General features: G+C 41.3%; 1 protein-coding gene across 1 annotated transcript in view; it reads right to left on the reverse strand.

Annotated features, from left to right (window-relative positions):
• The window catches only part of LOC136426447 (PDZ domain-containing protein 2-like), a 72,298-nt gene that overhangs the window by 42,551 nt on the left and 3,805 nt on the right, over positions 1–25,942 (reverse strand). Inside the window, exons 2-7 of the mRNA XM_066415112.1 lie at positions 21,091–21,640; positions 10,554–11,292; positions 5,507–5,643; positions 4,000–4,132; positions 2,642–3,058; positions 1,518–1,737 (exon numbers count right to left, since the gene is read on the reverse strand). Of these exons, the coding sequence (XP_066271209.1) occupies positions 1,518–1,737; positions 2,642–3,058; positions 4,000–4,132; positions 5,507–5,643; positions 10,554–11,292; positions 21,091–21,581 (2,137 nt within the window). The 5' untranslated portion in view covers positions 21,582–21,640. The remainder of the gene's footprint in view (positions 1–1,517; positions 1,738–2,641; positions 3,059–3,999; positions 4,133–5,506; positions 5,644–10,553; positions 11,293–21,090; positions 21,641–25,942) is intronic.

The raw sequence follows: 25,942 nt of genomic DNA on the forward strand, positions 1-25,942 counted from the left end.
GCAAATTTCCGTCCCGGGACGGAGGCACGAGTCCTGGTAACAGCCCTGGGCTATATACAACACTTAACGTCTATAGTAAGTACTCCCCTTACAGCCGGTAGCTGAGTTATAGCAGCTTACAGCCGATAGACCTGAAGCTGACTCAGGGGCGTGCATCGGCCGTTTGGCGCCGACCCAGCTGACCTTAATTCCACAGGGATCGCCCCGGTGAGGTCAGGAGACATCGTCTTAGATCCACTCAAGACACCTTAGAGCCACTCAAGACGTCTTGTTGAACAAGAGATCAGCGTTTAACTGCAGAATGTTATTCTGCGGCACAGTGTTGCAGGAATGTGCTGAATTTGTTTTCTCACTCTTTTCCAGACCTCAACAGAATGCTGGAGCTCCAATAATACTTATTCCAACTTGTAAAGATGTGCATACACCTGTTTTGTCCTGACCTTTCACGTTGGGATAAAGTTGAAAAACCCAAATAAAATAAAAATTCATAGTACAGTTAGTGTATCATTGAAGACTATTTGCCAAAGTCAGTTCAAAACTCTGCCAACTTGGCTTAAGAGCAGATCAGATTAGGATAACCAGTGTATCAGATCTGTTAATGTTGGCTTTATCTGATAATCAATGGTTTTTAATCTATTCATTTATTTATCTGATTTGGTTCAAATTTGATTGCTAACATTAGGAATGACTCTGCTGCCATAATATAAAGGGAAATGTCACTGCCCTGTAGTCACCCTGCTAAAGGTCAAGTTCATGGTTCTCTACACTATTGCATCATCGTGAGGATATTCTCACCATTGGATTTCCACATTCCTACGAATGAAGAAAAAGAAGGCTTTGACTTGACTTGACAGTTTGAGATTCTTTTTCATGAATATCTCGAAGTACACAAAGTACACATTCTCTGACAGAAATGTTGACCTTTTCCTCTGCTTTCAAAGATTAGAAGACACAGTCACAAGATTTGCTGTCAGTAAACCTGTGATGGCACAGTCTTTCATGCCCAGTCATGCGGTTGACGTTACCCCCGAGTTCAAACAATTTACTGAACATTGCAGACAAACAGGCTATTTCTGTAACAAGGGCAAACTAAAGGTCCAAAGTCTTCCATTGTTCACAGTTCGCTTGTTCAGCGGTTAAAGTGTGTTTAGTCCTACTGAGAACTTTGACCGTGAGAAACTCTTTGTGGGAAAAATTCCAAACAGTACATAGGGTCAAACTGTTTTTTGGGGGTTATCAAGTGTGTATTCAAAACACTGAAGAAAGTGCCTCGTACACGTCTACTGGTCTACAGATCTACAAATGTCCAACTTGTCCCTTTCTTTGTGTTCTAGTGGCCATTGACACTGATGTTTTGCACATTTGTCCTGAACACAGTCAAGTCACAATGAAACAAACAAGCATACCTGGAGCCTGCCAATTCTTGGTCGCTGCCTCGTTATCAAATATAAGTCTTGATAACGCTTCCCATTACCAAAAACAAACAAACAAACAAACAAACAAACAAACAAACAAACCTTCCTTGAGCCGCCCGTCCTTGGCAGCCGCCCCCCCTGGGAAGATGGTTTTGATGAAGATGCCCATGCTTCCCCTGGCAGAGTCCTCACCCCCCACGATGCTGAACCCCAGGCCCTTGCCCCCCACCCCCTTCAGCAGCGAGATCGTCATGACGATGGGGGGTGAGTGGCGCCGCTCGAACAGGGCTGTGCTCTGCGAACGTCGCGTCTTCACGTAATCCTGAACGTGGGAACAGGAAGGGGGAAAGTTAATGGAACTACAGTCAAACCTGGATTCAGCAATCACTCAAAAGACAGAGGAAAGATGGTTGCTGAGGACAGGGTGGGAAGTTAATGGAACATATCTCTCCAAGATACCTCAATGAAAGTCAGACATCCAGGTAATAAGATACGCAAGGTAACAGTTACTAATGACAAGCAACTGGATAGATTTTGGAAACAGTTAGACTCTTTCCTGAATGTGGGGAAGAGGACAGGGGGAAAGTTAATGGAGCTACAGTCAAACCTGGATTCAGCAAACACTCTTGGGACTGAGGAAAACAATTGCTGAGGACAGGGTGGGGTTAACTATGTGAAAATGGATAAAACTGTCCTAAATGTGTCTTGTGACTGGAGGTGGTTGCCTGCGCCAGGTAGTTGCCCGACCAGGTTTGACTACACTGTGCTGAATATCATAAGTACATTGTAACACGGGGAGAGTTTCTATTGATCTTCATATTAGTGCTACATCATGGTCTGATCAGATTAAATGTATTGATGACTATAAGCATGAAAAGATTTCGGATTCTTGACGTGACTCCAAAATCCATATTGTCTTGGTTGGAAATCAATATCATTGATTAGGCTTAGTGGTACATTGTATCTTTAGGATATTGAATTTTGCTTGTTGTAAATGTGATAAATAGAGTTGCTTGAGAACAACTATTAAAAAAATTTAAAGGAATTCCATGACACCAGTGCATGGAGAAAAAGCTATCCTGAAGCATAATTTTCATTATTCAATTGCTGGATTCGTGCTGTTTAGTACAAAAGAATACAAAATGTACAATGCAGGTGTTGTAACAGGTTGTACAATGTTGAGCAGGGAAAAGTGTTATTGATTAAAAAATTATATAGTTTCGTACCGTGCCCCGTTTGAGTTTGACCTGAGGCTCTTGGAGTGATAACCTTCGGTCGACCTTGCCCATCTCCGTGAAATCTTTGATGCCCTCCAGGCTCCAGCTCTGCCGCATCCCCCGCTGCGCTGGGTGCACCGGGGACGAGCTCCGGTCATGTGACGTCTCATCATCCAAGCTTGTGTCCGGGGCACTGTGAACATCTCCCGCTGGGGATGAGAACTGGTCATGTGACAAATGTTCACCAGGACTGTCTTCTCCTGCTGGGTGTCCCGGGGAGGAGACCTGGTCATGTGACTGTTCAGAGCTTGTGTCCATGGCACTGTGGCCCTCCTCTTGCTGATTGGTCGGAAGGGATGCGGTTGTCAAGGGAAACTGGGAGCAGTCAGGGGAGTACTTCCTCTTGCTCTTGTCCTTCGGAGCATGCTAAATGGAAAACAGAAAACATCTTTAACCATTCAAGTTTCTTCCATCATTTTCACCCAAAATCAATTAGAATTAGCATACAGCATTACAGGTGGTCAATCTATGACAGCATTTTTTCAGTCTTTGAGTTGCAGACAAAATGACTCCGGGACCCTTGTCTTTCTGAGTGCACTGCCTTCATACTTGAGGCAAACATTGCAAGAGGTTTCCCACGCTTGAGATGACCACCTGTTGCATACAAACTTTCAGACTGAAGTCATCAGTTAAAACTTGTTTGTACATTGGTTTTCGACTCAGTTTGTTGAGCTGCAACAAACCAATAGAAGACATTTTGAATCTTGAATGATTGAGATGAAACAGCATTTCTAACTTTGGTGTTGATGGCAGAAATATTCTCTATAATTTTCATGATTATACACAACATATTATGCCAGATTTCCCCACCTTGGTAGCAATGACCAGCTATTCCAAACTACCTGCTGACTTCAGCATTGAAGTAAAACTTCACAAGACTCGAGAAATTCGGTTTTTAAACTGTTGCGTCTTTCACATATTAACCTGAAACACAATGAAGCCCTAGGACAATTTTCCCACCTTGGTGGCAATGACCTGAGCTATTCCAGACAATGTTGACTTCAGCATTGAAGTAAAAGGTTTTTAAACAGTGTTATTCGGCTTTTAGGCCACACCAATTTAATTTTTTGATTTTTCAGATTTTAGCACAAAAAAACAGAAGGCTGGGGTGAAAACTTGCACCTGACCATGTTCACTCCCTGAAATTGTGTGCACCAAAGTACAAACTTTCCTCTGAGATTCTGTTTTCCTGTTGATTTTCCAATCTAACACTTTAAAAAGAATTCTGTTAACCAATAGATTAAAATGGTGTGACCTTAAACTGTATCAACCTGAAACACAATGAAGCCTAGGAAAGATTTTCCCACCTTGGTTGCGATGACCAGCTGCACCAGGCTGCCTGTGGACTTGAGCAGATCCACGGCTTCTTGGTGCGACAGGCCGATCAGACTGCGCCCGTTCACCATCAGGATCTCATCCCCACGGTGGAGACGCCCGTCCCTGGGGGGTGGGGAAGAACGGGAGATTAGCAGAGAAACAGGAGGTGTCTGTCCTTCAAGAAATATCATTGCCCTGCATGTGAAGGGGCCAATGCAGTGGCTGTGTGGGAGCCTGAATGTGTGTGTGTGTTTGTGTATGTCTGAGTCTGTGTATGTCTGAGTCTGTGTATGTGTATGATTGTATGTTTGTGTGTGACTGTATATGTGTGCATTTGTGTGTGGATGTCAATGATCCCAAATTCAGAAGGCAGCAACTATGAATTTACATCAAAGTTGGCAGACTGACTTTGCTTTATGCTAAATTCCGAGGCACCAATTATGCTTTACATCTATTAGAAAGCACCAATTATGCTCTACATTACATTTGAACAGCTACAAATTACGTGGACTTGAAATAGATTATGTCTGCAGAAAAAGGGCATGCAGGCCTGACCCTGTGTAGGACTTTAACTCATGCAGACTGTGAGAGATCAACACTGCTGTGAAGATGGCACAGGTCCCAGTCTCAGCAATAAAACTGTCACATCAACGTAACTTCTAAAGACAGTTGGTGGACTAAACCATTAGTCTCTATTTTCTACAGACATTAAGTTCCAATGGCATGTAACTTCTGAAATGATTTGGTAGACCAACCTATTTGTCTCTATCTCCTGCAGACCTTTAATATACCATTGGTAGCTTACACTGGGCAAAGTTATTCAAATTTCTTCTTTCCTTGTAACCTCGTGTACTTCTTGGGTGACAAAAGTCACCAACTTTGCACCAAATTGGCCACTTTAGGAGAGCTAACGGTCCCGTATAACGAAAGGAGCCAGGATCCCGACACAGACGAGTTAACAAGTCGCACAGAGTGATCAATACTTTGCTTTATTATCGACCTCTGTGACCCCAATTCTGATTGATCGATGGCGTGCCTGTAATTCCTGACATTGCTACAAGCTGGTGTACAGAGCCCCCGAGTGTGATGCTATCTTATGATAAAGTAAATACATGATTCAGGGCAGACAGCCAGTCTGGGCTACTGAGGGTTTTACAGGGCCATGTTGCTCCTCTGTCAACAGTGCAGACAAGTTGCTTTATGTATGTCCAAGACTGTCATCAGATTCACAATTTACAGTTACATATATAGGAATATGGGTCGGATGACTTCTATTCCGACCCATAGCTTTGTTTTTCTGGCAAATGTGTATATTGGGGATCACAGACAGACAGACAGACAGACAGGCAGGCAGGCAGACAGACAGACAGACTTATATGCACAAATACACACTAGCCGACACAGACACAATCACAAAGACACACTGACACTGACACACACAAAAACACACACACATACACAGATACACACACAGACAGACAGCCAAGTGTTCCCCACCTTTGTGCAGCTCCCCCCTTCTCCACGTTGGTGACGAAGATTCCGATGTCGCCCTTCTTCGACCCCTTTCCCCCTGCAATCTGCACCCCCAGACCCCCCTGCTCCTTCAGCAGATGCATCTTCACAACATGTCGCTTCTGTAAACAAAACAACAATTGTTTACAGGCTTTTCTAAACAAAACAAAACAACACAACATATATAGTTCTGTAAACAAATTGATATCATACGCAAGCTTAAGGTATCATTATTTACTCAAACAACTGGATAAAATTTGGAGGTTGCTAAAAGTAAATTGCTACCTTGCATATCTTATTATGTGAATGTCTAACCTTCATCGACGTAAATTGATATTAGGCACTCTCAAATAAATGAAATGAATTGCTTCCTCCGTGTTTCTTCATGACACTGTAATCAATATTACTTATATCTACATGTACGTCTTTAATTATTCTTGGTTAAAGTTTTGCGTCTACCTAGTGGTACATATGTAACAGTGGGGGTTCAAGCGCCTCCAACTGACCAGTCTAACTTGTCGAGACCTTTTAGCCTAGTGGTTAAGGCGTGCGTGCCTGTGATCTGGGCTGCCGGTTTCGGCGTGGGTTCGAACCTCGGTTGGGAGCACTTGTTTCTACTCGCTCCTTTGATTTGTTTCACATATAATACTTCCCATTGTAATCTTTGTAATTTTTCCTTACATCCCCAGTTTATGTTGTATAAGTTCCTGTGCATTCTAGTTTCATTATGAATCGTTTATGTGAAATACAATAAAAGAAAAGAATCAAAGGCGTCCACACTCAGGAAAAACTAATTAACACTGTTCAATAAACATATCTCTAAGCGACAACAAATCGCTCCTTTGAGAGGCACCAATAAAGTTCTTCTGTAAACAACCCTGACAGCAGAGTGCCTGGGGATTCACAAGAATAATGATGGCACACTTCAGTAATTAGACATAAACACAACTGGCACACTTACGCAAACAACACCAAACACACAGATAAGGATGGGCACACTTCTGTAAACAACACAACCACTGCCAGAAGAAGCCTTATCTTCACTAAGTCTTGTTGTTTTCAAAATGGTAGCACTGCATCCATGCCTACAAGCCTAGAGAACAAGGAAGCTTGTCCCTGTGTTTCTTTCATAACTCACAGAAGTCATGAGGCACTCAGTATTGGTTATGCCTCTATGTTCTGACAGCCCTATCCTTAACCCTAGAGGGGTGTCAGAACTGTTCATTATTATAAGTTTTAGAGTAATGTCTTCTGTTATAATTTGTCTTCCTTTAACGATGGACTCTTTAATTGTTCTGACATATCCATAAGTTATGATGTATCAGGCTAGGGCACTAGTTAATTAAGATCAATCACACAACTTCCCTCTCAGCTAGCTTCTACAGAATAATTGTACTTTATATACAGTCTGTAGTCGCCAGGGAAAAGATACATTAAGATGTAAGGGACGTCTTAAACTTAAAGTAACTGCGTAGTATAACCCGACTTAAGATACAAGGAAAGTCTTACAGATGGAGTACTTAAAGTTGACGACGTGTACTTATTTCACACGTACCTTCTTACTCTTACAGGCGCCCATCTGACCTTGTAGAAAACTTCCAGACTTGAAGTCTGTGATAATGACACCGAAACCATGCACGTGCGGACTACCCCGACGTTGGAACTCAGTCCTTCCAGCACAACCACATCCCAGCCCGACTCCAACATTTCCAGCTGAGGTCTATTGATCTCGCAGCAAAACTCAATGGAATCCCAGAAAATGTCAGAGTCTGAACTGTTGGGTAGGCCAGCCCCTCGGTTTGGGAATTTGCATTTAGATTAGTTATTGTACTACTGTCAGCTGCAAATCACCCTGGACATACCAGACATAATAGGAAGTCCCTTGGCCTGATACCTGCTCCCAATACAAACAGATCCATACGTGTATCAAAATAACTAGTTCATTGCCCTGATACTATATGTAAACTTGTAAATCTCTATTTGGAAATACCCTGGGTATGCTTCAAAATTGTTCTGTGAAGTCAAAAGTTAGAATCGTTTTCACAAATTGCCTAACCCTACAAATATCACCAGCTTCGTACCTCCTATACTTCCCAACAGAATTTGGACTATATGCAAATAATCGTTATATCAATCGTTCAATCGTTGGTGAAAATAATCATTATATATTAACCACCCCCCATCCAGGCCTGAGAAGTCTGCCAATTGAAAGTTACCTGTCATGGATAAACAGTCATCAACTATCAATCCATCATCTTCTTAACAAGAGTCATATTTCACAAAAAAGCCATCCATTCATACTGCACACGTCATATGTGTTACACAGGCACAGATTGTACCTTTGCCAGCCGACTACATTTTGTAAATGTCACATTTCCAAGTCTTGCAGGGAAATAGTTTAGCTCAAAGACTGACCCATTTTCTTATGCATACGAATTTCTGTTTTTTTTGTCTCTACCAGAGAGTCTGTAGGAAGGTTTCCCAACTCCACGTACTTGTAATTTCCTTTGGCCGCAAACTTGGAAATAAACTTTACATTGCCTTGGTGGATTCATTCCCCAACATTTTACAGAAAGGCAGCTAAAGGTCGCTCGATAAAAAAACATTAGTCACTCTTAAATCAATCTAAATTGACTTTTTGGAGAAATTTGCCCCCAATTTCCATCAATCTCCAGCAGGTTAAGATTTATCGACTCTAACGTTAACCGATATCACTATTATTATCAGTAACAATAACGACATTTTAGCGAGCTAGGCTTTTACACCCTTGGGCTACAACAATTCAATTTCAAATTGTTACCTCTCAGACTTAATGAAAAGGCCGCATTAAATTATTTTCTTGGTTCTGGGACATTTTGAAGCAAGTGGTCAAGATAAAACAGAAGGCTGGGAGGAAAATTTGGATTAGGCTGCACCAAGTAATTTTTATGGATGACGTCCTTTGGAGACCCTAAATCTAATGCGAGAGCGCGAAAAAAAAACAAGAAGGGCCGAAAAAAACAAGATGCCTAGATTTGAAATATAATAGTCGACGACACATGTTAGGACGCAAATTGAATGAGAGAACACAGTGTAACAACTAACAATTCTTTGATCCATCATGAAAAAAAGCAATAATTTGAATAAATCAGTTGAAGTTGAACAGCAGTTGTTGTCCTGTCCTGTTTCTTTCCATATCCCATTGATTTTGCAGGCCTAGCGCCTGCAGAAACATATTAAATCAAAAAGGAACTCTTTGGTCATAGTTACAGGAAGCGCAATTTCTTGTTTTTTTTCTTGGAACAGACCAAAATCAATGCGCGCGCGGACGTCATCCATAAAAATTACTTGGTGTAGCCTTACTACAATGTACATTCACTCCCTGAAACTCTGAGTACTAGCCAAATAAGGGTACAACCCTCAAACTCTGTTTTCATTGTAATATTTCAATTTAGCATTATCATTAAAAATCAGACAAATAAGATTGGTATGGCCTAAAGTAGCAGAACATGATGCTCTGAGGGCCAGGTTTATGCCTTGGTGTGCATACGCAGTTTCAGTGAATAAATCATACAGAATTTACATTAATCTTAGTCCAAGTTTATTCAAATTTTCCTCCAGTTCACTGTTGTCATAATTACCTCGTGCTTAATTTCAACTTTAAAATTTCTGAGAACAACTGAAGGAACAATGTTGGTCCTGCCCATATAACAACCAACAAAACCCGACCTCATGAGTTATCACGCACTGCATTTTACAGCTCCCCGATATCAGACTGGCTCCAGCTGATAACAGTTCCAAACTTTTCCGATGACGGCGATATTTCCGCCGAAGCGTGGCAGCGCACAGTACATTAATCTTAATACAGGGCTGATACCTATTGCCAATTAAGTGATATCAAAAATTGACTGAGTCTTAGTACACCTAACGAACCTCTGCCTTATCAATAATCATGTGTTCCATTATGTGCTGTACATCAAACCCAGACAAGGCTTTACGTGGCCAGGCCAATGCAGTATCATGGAGACCGTCACTTTTCATTTCTTACTGCGACAACTGAGATTTGCACAAACTTTTTGATCCTGAAGAAGGCAACAGTGGTCGTTGAAAATTTGATCCGTGAATAACTTAGTGTCGGAAGAGAGTTTAGCATTGCATCAGTACTACCAACACAGATGAGCTTTCATGATAATTTGGAACGCAACATATTGCAATGATTGAGAGTTCTCAGAAATTATCATGGATATGAACTTGAATTTCAAATCAAATAAAATTTCAATTTTCAAGGCCTACTGATCCCAAAAAATAATGTAAAAATTCAGTCTACTGGCATTTTTTTTATAAATCCGAGAACCCACAAATTGAATTGGTGAGGCCTAAACTTCAAATCAATTTTTCTTTTGTGTAAAATCCATGGATAACACAAACATATTACAGCAATCCATTCACAGCTTTGAAAAATATCCAGTATCAACAAAGGAACACACCAACAAAATCAGATCTATACGCATCATAGCCATCTCATTTGAGTGGTCTGGTTATAAAAATATCCAGGTTCATCTGTAAGGAGAATAAGTCATAAGAAACATAAGACTTTTCTGATAAACAAAACTCTGCAGAACCATCTGGCTCCTGTACGCTTGACTGCCGCATCATCAAACACGATTACCGTCGGCCAATCAGCTTGCAGCGTTCCTGCGTCTGTACATGCCTCCAGCTGTTACAGAGGCCCTGCTGTTAGTCAGTCCTTACAGATGAATAAGATATAACCTGCACTACCTGGGCTGGGACAAGGCAATACAGGGGGCTGTGTTCTTAAATCTTATCTTATCTATTATGTAAGTGGATTCCAGGCACAGCAGTGTTTCTTTATGTGACACTTATGGAGATCTTGATAAAACAAACATCAAAAGCCAGGTCCTGTCAAATTAAAACTATCATATAATGGTAGGTTTTTATCTTTTTGAGTAGTCTTGTTTCTCCATACTAAAAAAACAAACATACAAACAAAAACGCACAAACAAAAACACGCAGACAGTAACTTATAGCCTACCCGTCGGAGTCCCCTCGGCGTGAGTTTCCTCCCGTAGCGCTGTCCGACCATCGCCGCCATCTTCTGCAGCGTCTCCTCCGTCACACCCTGCTGCTCGCTGCCCAGATGCATGCTGGGATGGTAGGCGGACATCTCTACGTCCGAGATGTCGTCCAGGCTCTCGGCCGACGCCACACGACGGAGCGCCGCGTCGCGAGGACTGGTGCATTCTGGGATACCCCTCTCTTCGTCATACAGCAGAGCAGACTGAGGCCTGTCAATCATGGTGATGTCATCATCAGGTGCATGCTGGGACATGACGTCAGGCGGCATGGATTGTGGGCGGAGTGTTGCTGTGGAGACAGGTTGTCGTGGTAATGGCGGAACACCTCCGCTGCTGCCGTGTTCGAGCTGCGGTTGGCTCGTGCTTGCTATGAGTCGGTCGAGTTTGTCGGACAGTTCTTTTGCAGGGTCGTATCTGGAGTTGGGGTCATCTTGAAGTGAAGAGTTTGACCCTTGAGACAGTTCTTCCTGTGAAGACGCCTTCCTGAGCTTCTTACCCGACGTCTTAGACATGGACAAGACTTCCTGAGACTGGGACATGACCCGGGAGTCGCCCAGGGGGTGAGGAGCGGTGACCTTGGCAGGGGGGAGGGGGGCGGCGTGGGATGGTGCCGGCGGCGGGGGGGCACGGCGCTTGACCTTGCGCAGGATTGCCATCACCATCTTACCACTCTTCAGCGCACTGTCGATGATCCACCTGCAGCGGACAATAGGGATGTTTACATTCAATTTGTTAATGAAACTTAAAACACTAAACAACTTTTTTTAGCTTATCTAAGGATACCCCAATTCAATCTCCTGGTTCTCAGATTAAAAAAAATAATAGATTGGAATATCAACATTAAAACACAGTCTGAGTGAAAAGTCTGTACTTTGGCGCACACAGATGCAAGTCGGATGTAAGTTTTCATCAAAATGTCTGTTTACGTGGCGCGCTGAGTTTGCTAAAATTTTGCAAGAGGGTAAAGAAAATGAATTGGTTTCTAATGATCAATCAAATAACTTCTACCTTGGGGGAGCAAATAATTAACAAAAAAGATACAATCATGATATCAAATACACTAACAAAGACAACTTTTAAGACTAGCATTTACTTCTGATCAGCAAAAGTTTGCAGCAAAAATTGCCTATTCTTGACCACATGACTTTTGTACACTCAGGTATCCACTTAAGATAACTGCTGAAGAAAGGAAATGGGAAAGTAATAGTTTACTTTTAGTCCAAACAGAAAGTCGTCTTGCTTGTAATGATAACAGTCTCCTTCTGATATCTGCTGTTTATACAACCTACATTTCTCTGCTCACATGTGTTCTACATTGTAGGTATTTTTTGGGTCAACTTAAAATACTGCTGCAACAAGTTTTGAATTCCACCATTCTAAAACTCTTTACAATCCGTTTCTCACAAAAACTACATCCCATATACTACCCTTTGAATCCATTACACAATCTTACAGCCTCCTACAAGTAGTATAAGACAGTGTAAACTATATGTCAGGTAATAGAGTTAACTGTCATCATCTCATCTCTCTCCAACATTGTAAATCTACAGCAACACTAGGACACTTTCTTCTGCATGTAGTTTTGTTACTGCTTCAAGGATCCACTTCATTTTCATACCAATAAAACAGTACATATTTTATATAGTTCACACTTTTATTGACTGTACAGGTAGGTTTTCGTGATTGATTTTACAGCAACTCGCCTTGCTTTCTCTTGATATTTGTTTTACATGATTCATCTTGTATTTTTATGGATGTTGAATGTGTTTTTATTTAATCATTTTATAATTATTGTAATTTTGTTTTTGAAGAGTGGGCTTCTCCTATTAGAATAAGGGGTGTCAATTTATAATACTCCAAAACCTGAAAATACTACAGAAACTATGATGCCCAAAATCACCATGTTTCATCAGAACCTCAATAACTAACAACATACCAAAATTAAAACAAATCCATCAAAAGGATCTAGCTTTAGTTATAGCTGCAAACACACAACGACAAGCAAACACGAACCTCCTTGTCAAAGGTAATAAAAGAAATAAAATAAAGTCTTCCAGCCCGGCCAGATTAAGAGCCCGTAAGTCCGACCTGTGCCCCACACTCCTACCTCACCCCTCACCAGAAATATGTCAATGATTCTGTGTCTGCCCTCTACTTAGGATAACGGTGTTGTGGCGATTAAAATCAGATTTGTAATCCGCTCAAGCGTAAGATTCCTCACAGACAGGCTTACATCATCAGGTGTTAACAACTCCGGGAGGTGCAGGTGTGGTATCAGAGGACTTCAGGAATTGAAGACGTTGATTGAAAATGTCCAGTCAATGATGAAAGACAATGATGCTGTCTGAAACGTCTGACGGTTTCCAAATTTTATTACTGTTTGAGGAACTGTTACTTACTTGATTGAAAACGTTGATGGCACATTTTTTCATGATTTAGTAACCTGTGATGTTTCGTGCTACAATCTTTCCCAAATCAGTTGAAATGAAATCAAACAAAGCAAAATGAATCAATCAAACTCCTTAACCAGGGAAGAAAGAATGAATTGATATTTATACTGAATTCACATCATTAGGTATTAACAAGTCTGGGAGGCACAGGAATAATATTCACGGACTTCAGGAATTGAAAACATTGATTGATTGGCAACGTTTTGTTAATGATTTACACCTGACACCTAACTGTGATTATAATGTTTCACATTGAAATCTTTTTTCAAATCAATTGGAAACAAATCACAGCAAAGAAAATCAATCATCCAATTTAATAACCAGGCAAGACAGGATGAATTGGGATTTGGGAACATTTGCCGAATGTGTGTCAAATATCTCCATAGCAGTTCCAGCTAATCAGAACAGGTTGCAGCGAAGTGGCCCAATTTCAGGCTATATTACTGCCGTCTTTTGTTCCAGCACACACACAGGGCCGCCTGAGAGTTTTGAACAGCCCCTGAAATCCAGTCATCCAAGCAGTGTGCCGGCTTTTCATCGTAACTGGTGCAAAACGGATACGGAGCCGGCCTGAAAGAACGGGCTCGATGCAGAAATGTGTCAGAGGGTCGTTGCATTGATTGGGTTTCAGGCTGGGTGCGAAGTCTTGTTAGTTCAGCTTTCTGTTGAACATTTTATCGTTCTACTCTGTAAACTTATCATACTTAAACCTTTCTAAAGACCTGAGGCTTAGCTTATAGCATTTATTGAATCCCAAATTATTCATCACATGAGCCTATTTATCAGGCTTATGTAAGTTAGCGAAGCAATGGACTTTAGCAGTCCTTGAAAGCTATTTTCCAATAAAACTTACTAAGGAAATGATTGTGATTCAACACAATTACGATTTAACATCAAAGTCACTTTACGATCATTGCTTTTTTACAAAATCTCTACTGTCTTAAAATGAGGCTATCTAGCATGCTTTTAGAATTAAATTTCTAGTGTAACAAGACTTAGTTATGTATAGTATGGTGCATTCCTCACCTGACATCCCTGTAGTCTTCTACATGACATTGTATTAGACAAGGTGCAGTCACATGTTTTATAATCTCATGTTTATACATAGAAACCTCCTTGCTACACCAAACCCCTTCATGTGCACACACAAGACTTTCCCTACTGATATCTCCGACCCCATTCCTTGGTCACATCCTGGACATGTTTATGCTATGCCCTATTTAACACAAACTCCACACTGCAACATGTCTATATTTGTAAGCCAGCACAATGTTTGGAAACAGATTAGTTCCACCATGGACATGTAGGCCACACCGACTTAACTTCTGGGTTTCTGGATTTAAGAAAATAGTAAAGATCGACATGAAAAGAGCCTGTGAGTGTGCATACTTTCATTGAGTGATTAATATGATATTAGTCAGATTCAAATTTTACTCTTAAAGACGTTTCTTGCTTAATTTTCACGTTAAACGTTCCAGGAACCAACAAAATAGATTGGTGTGGCCTTACATTCTTTATTGTTTATTGTTTAAAAGATCTCCATCAGTGACAGTATGAATACCTCACTACTCTTCCTGGAGTTTTAACATACACATTACAATTACATCAGCACTAAATACAGATAACAATATATATACATTTAAAAATGGATACAGAAACTTTTCCCCTCTGTCCCCCAGTTTAATGTCCCAGTAAATGTGTATTTTGTACGCCGACCTGACCTGGTCTTGATTCCCTATAAATATCCCCACTTCTCTGCTCTACAAGTGGGGTGAGCGGGAATTTAATACCAGGATTTGAGCTTTTCGGCCTGAAGGATTGACGGGCTGTCGTTTTTCTTGACACTTAAGAACCTTTATTCTGGCAGAGTTATTATTTGTGCGACACTTTACTCTGTAGTGATGGAATTGTCTATCAATCATAACTCTGGCACACACAGGTGTGTTCTCAGGTCCACATCTACCTTCATGTCACAAAGTCTCAAAATTAGGTCACAAAAGCTACAGTCAAACCTGGCACAGACAACCATCTCCAGTCAGAAGTCACATTGAAGCAGTCCTATCCCATATTGCATAGTTAAGCCCCTCTGCCAAGCAACCAACTGTCTTACCCAACCAGCAATCATTTTTCTCCAGTCCCAATGGGACATTCACACCCCACTCAACAAACAAAATTGGATAATTCTCGCTCCATACACATGCAAAAATCAGTGAAGCACATTAAGATAGATGTGCAAACTACAAATTGAACCAGTGGGAATTTTGACATATCTATAGCACAAATGGAACCACGTTTTGGCCTGCTCTAAGAACAATCTGCAAAAGACCACATTTGATTTTTAGACAATCACAGCTCTTGGTTAGCAGGACAAGATTGTCGAGATATCCCAGTTTTCCACCAGCCCACCTGCTTTCATCCAGACCTCGACGTGCTACTTATTGTGTGCTTCAAACTGTTGTAGAACCAAGGGAATAACTTGGTATGGCCTCACTTGAATAATGGTTCAGTATTCTTTATACCCGTAAACAGGGACTTGTGGCCTTGATGCTTGCAGCAGGTGATAAATATGATACCATCGCCACTACTGTTCTCTAATATGACACCTGCTTCTGAACAAATAAACTTTCTCATAGGGAGCAGGTGTTCAAATCTGGGACAAAGTGTTCAACATAAGAACACTTCACTACAGCAGACAGGGTCACTCAGCATTCCAGAAATAGCTTCATTTGGTCAGAGGGGCATTTCAGTGTGGATCATGTTTAAGAACTCTTACCAAGCCCCTTTCCATCTCCTAGTGGTGCTGGTGTAATTTATATTAGTGGGCTTCAGGAATTGAAAATGTTGATTGTTCTGCAACATTTTGTTTATGATAGATACTCGACACGTATCTAATGTTTCATGCTGCTATCTTTTCCAAACCAATTGAATTTTGACATGAAATCAAAGCAAAGGAAATCAATCATCTGAATTAATAACCGAGAAAGGAAGAATGAATCGGGAACATATGCTGAATGTGTGTCAAATACTGCAGGTTCCGGGTAATCAGAGTAATCAGAACAGATTAGCTCATCTTCTAGTCGTCTGTCAGTTCATTGTGCAGTGTGAGAGTGCAGATAATTGGTAAATATGGTTCTTAACCCTTGTCCTGCAGGACCCCTATATATAGGTTGCACATTACAGAGCCTTTAGGTGGGTCCTGTATGTAGGGGTATTTTCTAGCTGAATGCCATCACACCGCAGCGAAACGCACCGAATGCGGAAGTAACAATGCCACAGCAGTGCAGAAAAAATGAAAATGACCTAATTTAGAAATCAGATTGATGAAATAAATTGCAAAAAAAAAAAAGCCAACAGGACAACGGTTAATACATACATGTAACCTAAGGGGCCCTGAAGCAGGTAGCTGTGGAGTCACTGAAATGTCAGGGTCATTCAGCAGTTCAACACAAGAATGTGCTGACGAGCTGTCACAACAACTTTCACCTCACCTGTCAGACAGGTGTACAGGATATCAAACAGGTGTACAAAGTGTGACTAACAGGTGTGTCTAACAGGTGTGCACTCACTAGTCAACACCTCACCTGTCAGATGTGTACTAATGAATCAACACACTACCAAACTCTGCCAGGCCAGACCAGTGGTACCCTGGATGTCAGACCTCTATAACATATATCTATCGGGTAGAGTCTAACTCAGGGAGCCTGTTGGAGAATTTCCTTGGAAGCATGTTAGCCCTGAGCAGATGACTTGGCCTGTGTTGGCCCTGGAAACAGCTTTACATCCAGGCTAGGCCAGAGGATATATCTTCCAACCTGGACCAAGTTTCTATTTCCTCCGTACCTATTTCCTGTAAGTAAGCTGTAGTTGTAAGAAGTTGGCCCTGAGTCGGCGACTCGGCCTATGTGGGCCCTGGAAACAGCTTTACATCCAGGCCTAGGCTAAGACCAGTGGATCCTCCAACCTGGAATAAGTTTCTATTTCCTCCGTACCTATTTCCTGTTAAAGCTGTAGTTCTCAGAGGTCTTTGTAAGTTGTGTTGGTTCATTTTGTTCATTTCCTTGGTGCAAAGTCCATTTCCCTCGCTGAACTGTATCTGATGCCAACATTCCCTGATGGCACCAAAGACAATGCCAAACTCAGGCTAGAGCAACACTCTTTCACCCTGCAGAATACAAAATATGTCCGAGTCACGGTGATTGCAGACCAGTCTCTAGTCCACTCAGTAAAAACAGTACAAATGGGCTGAATAGGGAGAATGGCTTGGCAGAGGATTTAGCTGGCCGCAGGAGTACATCTCATCATCTCATCTATCCCTTAGTCTAACTATTTGACCATGGGGGCACCACAGAGGAGTTGGCAACCAGTTTTCTCCACCCTTCTTGGTTTTCTGTTCTTCTAATGTTTCCCTTACTGTCATGCCTGTCCATTCTCTGATATTATCCTCCCATCTTTTCCGTTGCCTACCTCTCTTTCTTTCTCCCTCAACAGTTCCTTGCATGGTACAATGTAGTTTGGGCTAGTCTGGAGGAGTACAGTCATACAGGAACTATATGGTGTGCAAATAAATTATTCAACAAGTACAAGTACATCTAGTTCAAGATAGAAATACTGAGTCATTGTACTGAGTTGTTTATTAATTTTTATCCACCACTTGTCCAGTTTTCCAGTCCAGTCTAATCTCCAAGCAGATGTAAGATCTGGCTCAAGTGTTTTACGCGTAATGCCTTGATGTCACGCCTACACTGTTACCGCAGGTTTGTCCAATAATCAATTGTTCTAAATTCATGGTTTACAAAAATAGCCACCATGACAGTAATGACCTTGACACCGGACCTCTGGGAAGTGCTGCCAAGGTCAATCAGCAATAAAACTGCACCTGCGTCACCGCGGTTACAGGCAGGTATCGGAACTTTACGACTGGCTCTGATAGCGGAGATGTGACCTTGACTTTATCTGAAAGCCGCCTCAAGGTTAAAGTAGAGTTAGAGTAAGTTAATTAGAATCTTGCGGTAGATCTTCAAGTAGATCAGTGATACACATACATTTTGTTGCAGATACAGTATTTGTTCACACAGGTACAATATTGTACCTACTAGATCTAATACAGAATATGAAACATCATTCAGTACATTTTGTGGCCTCTTCATTGACCAGTTTCAAACAGTTCTTGGAGCTGGCATGTTATGTCGAAAGGCAGTTATACCAGCTATATAGATACAGATAGTATCACAGAGTTAGGTATGCACCTGGCTTTTCATGTATGACAAGTCAAATGTAACACAGATCCAGGCAGTTTCTCTGCTCACCACAGCAGCTGGCAGGCCTGCCCTGCCACATGTCCCTAATCCCAGCTGATTACAGCTAATTACAGCTCCTCCCCTGTTATTGTCCCTCCCCTGACTGTACTGTGCCCAGGGGAACAGACTAGGCCTGTCATTACATGGTGCATTACATGGAGCATTACATGGTGCATTTGTAAGGAGGCTGGCTTACAGACCCCCTGAGCCTGTCTTTACATGGGAGATTGACCACAGGGGAACAGGACAGGATAGCTAACATGCAGTCCTGGCTAACATGTGTTTTACATCTGTGGACTGGGTAATAGCGCTGCATGGTTTGGAAAAGCTCATTCAACTGGCTGGATTTGGGAAGGGGAGACAGGACAACAGTTATGGAAACACTGCCAGGGTAAATTAGACTAAATACAGGCAACAAAGTAACAATTTGATAGACAGTAGTCATGACGTTTGATGACTATTATTATAAAGAAGGTAATCTTGCATATCAGCTTACATAATACACACAAGAAGTACATATACCTGCAATTTGGCATCACAAGCATTGTGCCTGTGTTTATATTTGTAAGTTTGCTGTTACGGAACCCTAGCCTGTACTAGGCCAATTCTGGAAAGAGGTATACGGTTTAAGGGATTTAAATTCTTAAATCCAATCACTGAAGACATTGAATGGGCAAGATACTAGTGGCATACTTCATGCACCAAGTATACTGTACTTAACACAAACTTAACCGACTCTACAAAACAAGTTAAAAGAGAACAACGTTGTTTACACAATTTGGATTGTATTCATAGTCCATTGCATTAATTTTATCATTGTTTTTGTGTCAAAGGAATAACTACATGTAAACACCTTAAGGTCTCATTTCTGTATTAGAGATTGTGTGTAGTGAAAATGTTGTCAATTTTTTTACATAATCTAGGGTAACTGTTCTCAACATGGAATGAAAAACATTGGCACATTTTCTATATCTTCATTACGAACGCGCCCATGTAAAACAGGTATTATAACATGTAATCCTATGGGGCGAAAAAACTCATGAATGAGACCTTAACACAGGTTTCCCTAACAAAGCAGCGATGGGCTTCATATGCCCCCTACTTCTCTATTCACTCTTCCATCGTTTTTTACTACCAATGTACAGTTCAACATTAGAAGGACTAGATGAATATCTATAACCTGTACTTTTAGCTTGAATGTAAACTGCAATCTGTGTCATACATTACAAGCAAAACATTTCCTCCAAAGCAAATAAGTCTCCTTACCTATGTCTTCCCCTCACCAGGTCCAGAGAACTAATGTACCAGCTCTGTCATTAAGCTGAACCATGTGATAATTAGCGACTATAACAATTAACATGAAGGTGTCCGTTTTATCCCAACTTTGATGTCTAGATATATGCATGCAATGTGTGCCTTTTTTCCTAGTTCAAATGGTGTGTTACCGTATTGACCATTTCTTAAAAGATCTGTCAAAAAAATTGCACTGAAAACATAGTATCTATGTAACACAATGCCAGAAATCTCAGACTGAAGGCCATAATTTACTGCAGGACTGGTAACTCAACTCAGTAGGCAGGGCCATCATAAACCAATATAACACAGTAATTATCAAGATTACCACCCAAGACTTCCTGGTCAGGTAAAAAGTTCATGCAGCTATTCCAGGTTCCAACAAACAAGCCTCCTTTGGCTGAGAATAAGTTGTTGCTCTGATAAATCAACCACTTTCAAAACTTCATGTTAACTCTGTAATTTTGACAACACACTTTACATACATCAGACACTTACTTATGTTGGCTGTAATCATACATTTACCAGAATGGTCCATCAGAAACTACCGGTAACTTTTGTTTGTCTTCTATGGACACAAACATCCTTAAGAGGTCATGTTAACCCTGAAAGACAAGCTATTCCTTAATCTGTGTCGTACACTGTTTGAACATCGGACCATTACCTAAAACACCTGCTTGTACCTTCAAGGCTTTTCCCACATCTTTTTATGTCGAGCTAAAAAAAGCAACCATGTCGTTTTTTGTACCACTAAATGAATGCTTTCCTCTGAGGGTATAGGGACACAGGTCCCACCTGCTGTATTGTTTCGATGCATTTTGCTACGACAACGTTTCTAAACTCTTTTGTTGTTTTTGCACCTTGATACAGGTGGAAGACAAAAGAGATAAACGTTGGTTTGAATTGGCCCCCTTCCTGTAGGATGTTGACAAGCTTGAAGAATTTATGTCTATAACCCAAACTTTTAGCCTAAACTTGAACAAAACAACTGATAGAACTGTTGCATCAGCCCTACCTATTGCAACCGGCTGGCAGGAAAACACTTCAGAACAAAAGAATCTACAACTTTTTATGGCATCAACAAACTAGTTCTCATTTGTTTTAGGCACAGTTAACCTTAAATTCCTCATCAACATCCATCTGTTTGAAATAAAAACCCACCTTACAGATTCTTCTTTTTTCAATGACTTAACAGCCCTCTTCTGTTTTCCAAACGTAAAACTTTGCCGGAGCAGACAACTCCCAGTTTATGGTGTATTATTATCATGACAATGTGTATAAATTACCCAACAGTGTAGTAGAAACCCCCAAGGAAGGCAGGATGCTCTGCTTTGAATATTCATGAAGACAAACAACCTACAGGCGGAACTACTGTTAACAAAAGCCTATGTAACAGGACCTGGTGTTCATATATATATTACATACAGTGAAATAAAACAGTAATGCTTCCTTACCTGGCCTTCTCTAGTGACACCTTGACCATAAGATGTCCGTTGACCTCTAAGACCTCGTCCCCGACCTTCAGCCTCCTGTCCTGAGCAGCGTGCCCATCTCTCGTAACCGCGGCGACCTGGACGTTCCCTAAAACTTTCTTTCCCGCAGATTTCTTCTGTTTCACCCCTCCGTCCTGGGCGGGAACGTTGGTTAGCGTTACCCCGAACTCCTCCAGATTGGGGCAGTTTCTGAAGGTGAAGACTTTGATGTCCTGGTGGTCTTTATCGTCCCCTAACAGACTCGCTGACGTGATCGGCCCAGAAATCTCTGGCACGGCCGCTTTCCCCGACTTCTTGGCAGGTTTGAATTTCTTCTGTCGGGGCGAGATGGAGGTGAGATACGTCTTTAAGATCTCGACGGCGTGCTGCGTGTCGCCTTCCAAGTCTCCGGCCGGCGGAGACACCACCAGGGTCTGCAGGAACTGGTCCGCATTCTGTTCCGTAATCGGCATGGCGAATGGATCGTGTTACGCCGCGGCGTGGGCTTGCTGTTGGTACGGACGAACACCTGCTGTGGGAAACACAGAGACACACCAGAGGATTAGATTTCAACAGCATACATCTATCATACGTCATACGTCTATGGAATTTAGGGTTCTACCAGTACCTAGCTTGAAATTTGTTCTGTCATCCCAATTCCCATTGATAGAAAGTGTGAAAATTACATTCAATCAAAGTCTGAAATTATTACGTCTTTAGTCAGTCAAGCCTCAAGGTTAACAAAATGGTCTTAGAATTCATACGCAGCAAAATTCTGTCAAATGACGGAATGATAGGTGCTGGATAGTATTGCACCACACTTAAGGCATCTAAATCTGATTTGGGATGCTGAGCACCATGGATAGGTTGCAATGTTACACTACATAACAATCTGTTATTGCAAGCAATTTCACCAATTTGCAGGTAAAAGTCAAGGTGACCTGAAATGACACAGGTTAAGGCGAAAGATATTGTTTTGATCAATAACGTTGTTCACTAGATGCTTAAATCCGATCCGGGACGCCAGGTGTGAGTCCGGCTGCAATATGGTGCACATCACAACACGTTACACCAGATCCTGCCGAAACAACCTGGCAAGCTTACTGTAAATGCTGAAATGTTTGCAGTGGTTTTCTGTTCGCAGTTTTTACAGTGACCTCTTTACCGTGAACTTAAAACCCACCGTAAAAAGCCGTTCGATTATGTGACTGTAGCGCTATAGTTTCAAACAGGAACACTGCATTTTCTCCCTACCGCCAAATTAAATCCCTACAACATTTCTGCATTTACAGTATTTCTACCATGCGTGACTCCAGCGCTATTTCTGCTCATAAAACTCTGACCTTCGACCTCCCAGACTGATCTGCGGTGATACGCCATCTATCACACAGTGGGAGCATACGGACCAACTCAGGGGAAACTGTTACACTGTAGCCGTTATAAATTCATAACGTCATTACCTGTGGCGACTGTGGCATGTTGCGGATTAATGTATCAATATCACGTCTGTCAGATGAGCCCTGAAACACGATTACGTTCGAGAACAAAAAAAACATGCACAGAAGTATCCATCAGTGGAAAAAAAAACCCAGGTATATGCAGGTAATCGTGCCCAGAAAACTGATTCAGTAATTTCTCCACACGATCTTCTTTAGGTCTGCGCAATTTCAATACCTGTTTCTGAACTTTCCCACTTCTTATAACTCATCATCTCAACTCAATGCTCCTTGAATTTCTCCTCCACATAATCATCTATTCATTATTCTAGTGATCTAATTCTGCATTATACATTCATTTGATTTTATCTATCAAGAGCAGTAAAATCTAGAAGTCTCTTTCTTTTATTCACACTTTCATCTGTCTGCTGATCTATTTAGGATCTGTCTACAGTATCTAATTGTCTACAGTTTACATTTATCTAAATTATGTTGATAATTTTTGACGGAAAAAAGAGGACAAAAAAAATCACGACAACCAGGCAACGGTCTTATTCTGGCCAGTGACCCTCCTGGTGAGTCAACCCATTTACAACGCGACGACAATTTACAGTTTTAAATGGAACATGGTTTCTCAAAGAGCTCGTTTAATCCTTCCCACTTAATGAACTTGACTTCACTCGTTAGGAACGTAATTTGCAGTGAACCCCCAGGGCTGGAAACACAACCTGTATAAGGAGGTTAAAGGTCAAATTGGAGCCACACACTGGTCTACCTCTAGATCTGTACCTAACCTGTATTGGTCCATGTACTGGGTATACATATTACAGGTTAGTGAGGTAAGAATGGGAGCTGTGCAGGTATTTTTGATGTCTACCCGTACTGGTCCATGTACTGGGTATATACAGGTTAGTGTAGGTAAAATTGGAGCTGTGCAGGTATTTCTGATGTCTACCTGCACCTAACCTGCACTGGTCCATGTACTGGGTATATACAGGTTAGTGCAGGTAAAATTGGAGCTGTGCAGGTATTTCTGATGTCTACCTGCACCTAACCTGCACTGGTCCATGTACTGGGTATATACAGGTTAGTGCAGGTAAAATTGGAGCTGTGCATGTGTTTCTCTGATCTACCTGTATACACTGGCCCACGTACCAAGTACATTTAAGCTAATATATGGATTTCTGTTTACTGTACATACTAATCATTACTACCCACAAAATTGTTTCTCTACAGTTTCTGATTGGACACATCAGTCAAAGTCGCTACCGTAGTCATCTTTGATTGACTTGAAGTATATTGCTTTTTCAAGTTGCTATAATTATAATAGTGCAATGTGGCTTTGCGTTTTAGCCTGAAGTACGCTGGAATGCCGGATTTACGTCCTCATCCGAAATGACAAATGCAATCCTTTGCAAGTCCAAGGCCCAAGCTGGATCCACACTTAAAAAAACTAATCCTTCTCAAACAGAGTGGTGCAGTAACAGGTCAGGTCTTAAAATACTGGGTGCATGTTCACCTTTATACCAGTGCACCTAGATCTTTTTGTAGATTATAAGGTAGAGGTACATGTACTATATAATTATACACTGGTATACAAAACATTCTTGAAATCTAACTATTACTTTAAAATGTTGAAGTTAGCTATAGAATTTCAGATTGAAGTTGTTAAGAGAGGCAGTAGGGTTTGTAAATAACATTCTACTTTTAAATTATCTTATGTTGTACACCAAAACTTCTTTCAGTGCATCTATTCCCAAAAATGAATTTCGAGCTCTGCAGGTGGTTTTGGTTGTTTCCTTCCCTCAGAGAAAAAAACTATTTCTAGCCCTGCCCTTGAACTCCTGGTACCCATGCAGGAAGCGAAGTGGGACAAGTCAATGTGTTCCACCACAGAAGCACCAGCGGAGAGGAGGATATGCTGAATTAATCTCCTTAATGGCTTTGTGAAGTGTCCATCTGTCTCATCCTGACCCTGGCGCTAGCCTGACATCCATTCTGTGAGGCGGAGACTGATCGGGTTTAGATGGGAACAAGGCAAACACTACAGAACATGTCGGGGGAGGGTTACACTGAATTACAGCATGGCTGAAATTTGGGGACCCTTTTAATTGAGATAAATGTGACATTTTGTGGCTCATTTTGCTGTGAGGGAAGTGAATCGGCATTTAGATTAACGTCTTTAATGGTAGTGAGGAAAACTAGCATACCGGCCTGTCAACAGCGCAGCTAAGATTAAGTAAGAATGACAATGTGTACAACACACAGAGCCTCTCCAGTTAGCATTACAGTGCACTTTTTATCAGATTCTCAGAGATTCTACTAATAAACGTTTAACTTATTATTAACAGGGCCTGTTGGGCCATATAGATACAGGTATGTCTTGAGTAAAATTGGTGTCAACAAACACACAGGGCCTCTTCAGATAGCATTACAGGTGTTTTCATTGGGTCATTTACTCCACATGCATGTCTTGAGTGAAAGTGGTATTAGCAAACACAAATAAGAATTGAAACAAGATCTAAAAAAAATGAAATCAGTCTAAAGATTGACGACTTGCAAGTCAATATGAACTGATTGAAGCACTCAGATAGGTATGTGTTGGTTTATGGATTTCTGACCCCGTTTGTCATATTGAATTGAATGTTATTTTAGCCATTCTGTGCTCATATATGCTATACAGGTGCTTCAAGGTCTCTCTATCTAGTGTCACTCAATAGCGCAGCTTGTAGCAGGAGTAATCATCCACCAACCCCTCATTTCCTGTACTTACACATAATAAACCACAAACACAAATAGAGCCCGCTGCAACTACAAGATAATAAGGAAGTGCTGTGCACACAAAAGTGACAGTATTGACTCTACCTACCTACGCATCAATGCAACATCATTGAAACAAATTACTCAGCAATGATTTTGCAGGAAGGCCCATTTCCTCTACTTTCACATAATAAGACACAAAAACACTGCCACTTAAAGATAATAAAGAAGTTTAGATATTGACATTACCTACATTGTACCAAAGCATCAATGCAACATCATTGATAAAACTATGCAGCAATAATTTTGCAGGAAGGCTCATTAAGTCTCATTTTAAAGGCTCATTAAGTCAAAGATAATAAAGGAAGAAGTACGACCCACACAAAAGCGAGAGTATTGACATTACCTACCTACGCATCAATGCTACATCATTGATAAAATTATGCAGCAACAATTTTCCACCAAGCGCCAATTTCTTACGTCAGCGTCTCCGATACAAAGGTCGAGTGTGCAGGTTACTCGAGGGCTTTGCGCAAATCCGATCAGCGCAAACAAAACCCTGCGGTAAATGTCATTGGGTAGTTTACAAGCCCGTACAGGCCATGGTAAATGTTACCAACTCATTCCCCAGGGAAATG

This window comes from Branchiostoma lanceolatum, chromosome 2, assembly GCF_035083965.1.
Source record: "Branchiostoma lanceolatum isolate klBraLanc5 chromosome 2, klBraLanc5.hap2, whole genome shotgun sequence".
NCBI classification, from domain to species: Eukaryota; Metazoa; Chordata; class Leptocardii; order Amphioxiformes; family Branchiostomatidae; genus Branchiostoma; species Branchiostoma lanceolatum.